Source organism: Hordeum vulgare, chromosome 3H, assembly GCF_904849725.1.
Source record: "Hordeum vulgare subsp. vulgare chromosome 3H, MorexV3_pseudomolecules_assembly, whole genome shotgun sequence".
Taxonomy (NCBI): domain Eukaryota; kingdom Viridiplantae; phylum Streptophyta; class Magnoliopsida; order Poales; family Poaceae; genus Hordeum; species Hordeum vulgare.
The window spans coordinates 600,637,871-600,641,641 of NC_058520.1; the positions used below are offsets into that span (position 1 = coordinate 600,637,871).

The 3,771-nt window shown below is 57.9% G+C and overlaps 1 protein-coding gene across 1 annotated transcript; it reads right to left on the reverse strand.

Moving 5' to 3' along the window:
• Positions 1-2,620: 2,620 nt before the first annotated feature.
• LOC123440989 (probable calcium-binding protein CML31) lies at positions 2,621-3,349 on the reverse strand. Its single transcript, XM_045117524.1, has one exon. It carries the CDS (start codon positions 3,244-3,246, stop codon positions 2,788-2,790), a length of 459 nt encoding a protein of 152 aa, XP_044973459.1. The 5' UTR covers positions 3,247-3,349; the 3' UTR covers positions 2,621-2,787.
• Between the last annotated feature and the right edge of the window lie 422 nt (positions 3,350-3,771).

The window sequence follows — 3,771 nt, forward strand, 5'->3', positions numbered from 1 at the left end:
TGGACAATTTCGGCTTCACATCCCCACATTGCAGCACTTCACTGATGTGATGACCAAAGGCTTGCCCGGAGACGTCTTTCTTCAGTTTTGCTTCAGTCTTTGCGTCGCCCCAGCCGAGGACACAACTACGGAGGGTGATAACCGTACGTAGTGTAGCATGTATATATCTAGCCAAGGATATATGCCACGATGCCCACGTAGTGGCGCATGATGGCTAGAGTAGTGACGCACGATCACCACCAGTGGTGGCCTCTGTAACTGTACATGTAGCCCTGTTGTTGAATGGAACAAGTGCGTTGGGTCTTCAATCGTATCTCCCTCTAACAGATTTGTTTAGCAGTAATCAGAGAAGAAGGAGTCACTCCTATCTAAAAAAATGTAAGTTCATTTAAATTGCAATTTGGATATGTCAGTTTATTGTGGGACATGAAGAAAACTGGAGAAAGAAGAAAAAAGAGTACCGTTGGATCTTAATCTAATGAGTAAATTGTCAAAAACTATCACATTTCGCGCAAATGTGTCTACGGGCTACCACTTTACAAATATCAACAAAAAACTACAAAAAATTTCCTAATCTATGATAAAAAACTACCATTTTTTAACTGCCTGATTTAGGCCCTGTTTGTTTCATAAGTCCTAGGACTTTTTTAAGTCCCAACTTATAAGTCATAAGTCCCTACCTGTTTGTTTACTGGGACTTATAAGTCCCGAGTCCCTAGCTGTTTGTTTACAGGGACTTATAAGTCCCGAATCCCTACTGCAGCGGCGACGGGGTGGCAACCGAGGGAGACGAGGCGGCGGCCGGGCGGTGACGGGGCGGGCGGGCGGCGGGGCGGCGATGACTGGGCGGGCGGGCGGCGACGGGGCGGGCGGCGGGGCGGCGGCAACGGGGCGGGCGGCGGGGCGGCGACGACTGGGCGGGCGGGCGGCGGGGCGGCGACTGGGCGGGCCGGCGGGCGGGCGGCGACGGGGCGGGCGGCGGGGCGGCGACGACTGGGCGGGCGGGCGGCGGGGCGGCGACGACTGGGCGGGCGGGCGGCGGGGCGGCGACTGGGCGGGCCGGCGGGCGGGCGGCGACTGGGCGGGCGGGCGGCGACGGGGCGGGCGGCGACTCGGCGGGCGGGCGGCGGGGCGGCGACGACGGGGCGGACGGGTGGCGGGGCGGCGACTGGGCGGGGCGGCGGGCGGGCGGCGACTGGGCGGGCGGGCGGCGGGGCGGCGACGAATGGGCGGGCGGGCGGCGACTGGGCGGGCGGGCGGCGGGGCGGCGACTGGGCGGGCCGGCAGCCGGGCGGCGACGGGGCGGGCGGCCGGCGGTGATTGGGGAAGCCGGCGGCGGGCGGTGCGAGCGTCCTGGAGTCCTGAGCGATCGGGGCAGGGCGGTGCGAGCGTAATGGGACCAGAATAAGTCCCAATAAGCTCCTATTAGAGAGTCTTATTTCATAAGTCCCAATTAACCATAATAAGTCCCAATAAGTCCCTAGTGTTTGGTTTAGGTGGGACTTAGTCCCAAAACCAATAAGTCCCTGAAAACAAACACCCTCTTAGCTCTTTTAACCGTTTTTCTGGCAAGGTTGGCCCACATGTCAAGTGCGAGCATGGCCCCGCGCATTTCATCGAACACCTTCAGCGCACATCCAGGGGCTGTGGGCGTCCGATGTCTGCGACCTCGCCGACGGCAGCTGCGTCGTGCGCATCCACGGCTCCGCCCACACGGTGCTCGTGCCGCCCACCATCGAGTCCGGCGGCAGCAACCCCAACCCGCAGGAGTGGCCCGTGCTGCCCTACTCCCGCAAGCACATGTCGGGCATCAAGGAGATCACCGTGCGCGAGCTGCCCACACCCGCCGACGCGCCCCGCTGCGCCGTCACCTCCCAGGTCCCCACGCTCGTCTTCGCCATGGGCGGCCGTGAGGCCCTGGTCAGCGAACAGCGGGAGCATCACCAACGGGTGCCCGAACTGGAAGCTCTCCATTAGCGAGCTCCACCCGGCGTGCGTCAGGAACGCGCCCACCGCGTCGTGCGCCAGCACCAGCCAGCGCACCTGCCCCGTCACGCGCCAGCCGCTCGAGCCGGAGCTCCAGCTCACGCCCAACCACACCATCCTCGCACTGAAGGCGTTCGATGAAATGCGCGGGGCCATGCTGGCACCTGACATGTGGACCAGACTTTCCAGAAAAACGGTTAAAAGAGCGGGCAGTTAAAAAAATGGTAGTTTTTTGGCCACAAATGAGAAATTTTTTGGTAGTTTCTTGTTGATATGTGTAAAGTGGTAACCCCTGGACACATTTGCGCGAAATGTGGTAGTTTTTGATAATTTACTCTAATCTAATGGACCAGAAATTGAATTCCCCGTATATTTTCAGGTAACTTGCATATAGTTGGTCCCTAAATAATTCAGCCGGGACTATTTTATGTTTTTTGGTATATTTGGTGCTATGACTTTGAAGTCTAAACCATATAACCCGAGCGGGTATTTGGCTACTCCCAGATTTAATCAAAAAAACAGGTCATGCACGCCTAAGTAGAGGCCTCTACTTACAATGTAAACTCGAGAATTTCGGGCATTTGAATTCCTCGAGAAACCCACAATCAAATTTACAGAGCACGGACAATCCATCTAGACCGAAAGATATTCACATAGATCAATTGTTGTTGTGCATCATCATGACAAACTTTGTACCAGTACCATGTAAAAATGGAATGAATGAATGAACAAACGAGCGCAGGAGCTATATGCAAGACGGAACTGGTATATGCTTGGGTCCGGGGTCAGGCTAAGCTAGTTCTAGCTCATCATGATCTTGAACTCGTCGAAGCTGAGCACGCCGTCGCCGTCGAGGTCGAACCGGCAGATCATGGCACGGCACTCGCCGGCGCCCCGCTCGGCGCCGAGCCTGCCGAGCATCCGCCCCAGGCTGGCCGGCGTGATGCACCCCTGCCCCTCCATCTCGTACATCCCGAACGCCTTTTTCAGCGCCTGGATCCTCCGCTCGTCGTCCTCCTCCCCCGCGTCGCCCGCCCAGGCTGCCTGCTGCGCCAGCTCGAGGAACTCGGACTCGCTTAGCAGCCCGTCTCCGTCGGCGTCTGCCGACGCCACCAGCGCCTCGGCCTCCTCCGCCGGCACGTCCTCTCCCAGCGTCGCCCGCATGCACAACCGCAGCTCCGTCGCGGAGATCCTGCCGTCCGCGTCTTGGTCCAGGGACGCGAACAGCGTGCTCAGCTCGCCGGACTTGGACGCAACCATTCTCGCCGGGTGATCGATGCTAGAGAGGCTCTTAATAAGACTTTTTTAGTTGATCTTGATCCTGCCTCTGCTTCCTAGATCCTCTGCTTGCTATAAAGCTTTGCGTTGCTGGTATGCATGATCTTGAAGGTGCGCGTATGTATATATACTCTGGGCGCGACGCGGTCCTTGGAAGCTTCACGGGATAGAGGAGAGATGCCGTGGTCGTCGTGGACATGCCGCGTCGCGGGTTGGACCGTGTGTTATTCTTCCGGACTGGGTGGTCAATTACGGCAGGTCAATATTCTGCACGGAATTGATTCGAAGCTTTCTGCGTGGCGTCCGTGTGTCGATTAATTCGAGAAACAATGAAAAACGCGCGGGAGGAAGAGGCGGAGAAATCCGCTGCTTCGTTCGAAAAGGCGAAAAGTTCTAGTGTTGGTTGCGCCGCGCGTGTGTGCGTGCGGTGTGACTTGGCAAAGAGGGGAAGTCGCGTGTGTGCTTTGGAGGAGAAAAAATGTTGTACTTTGGTACTCTGGCCGACCC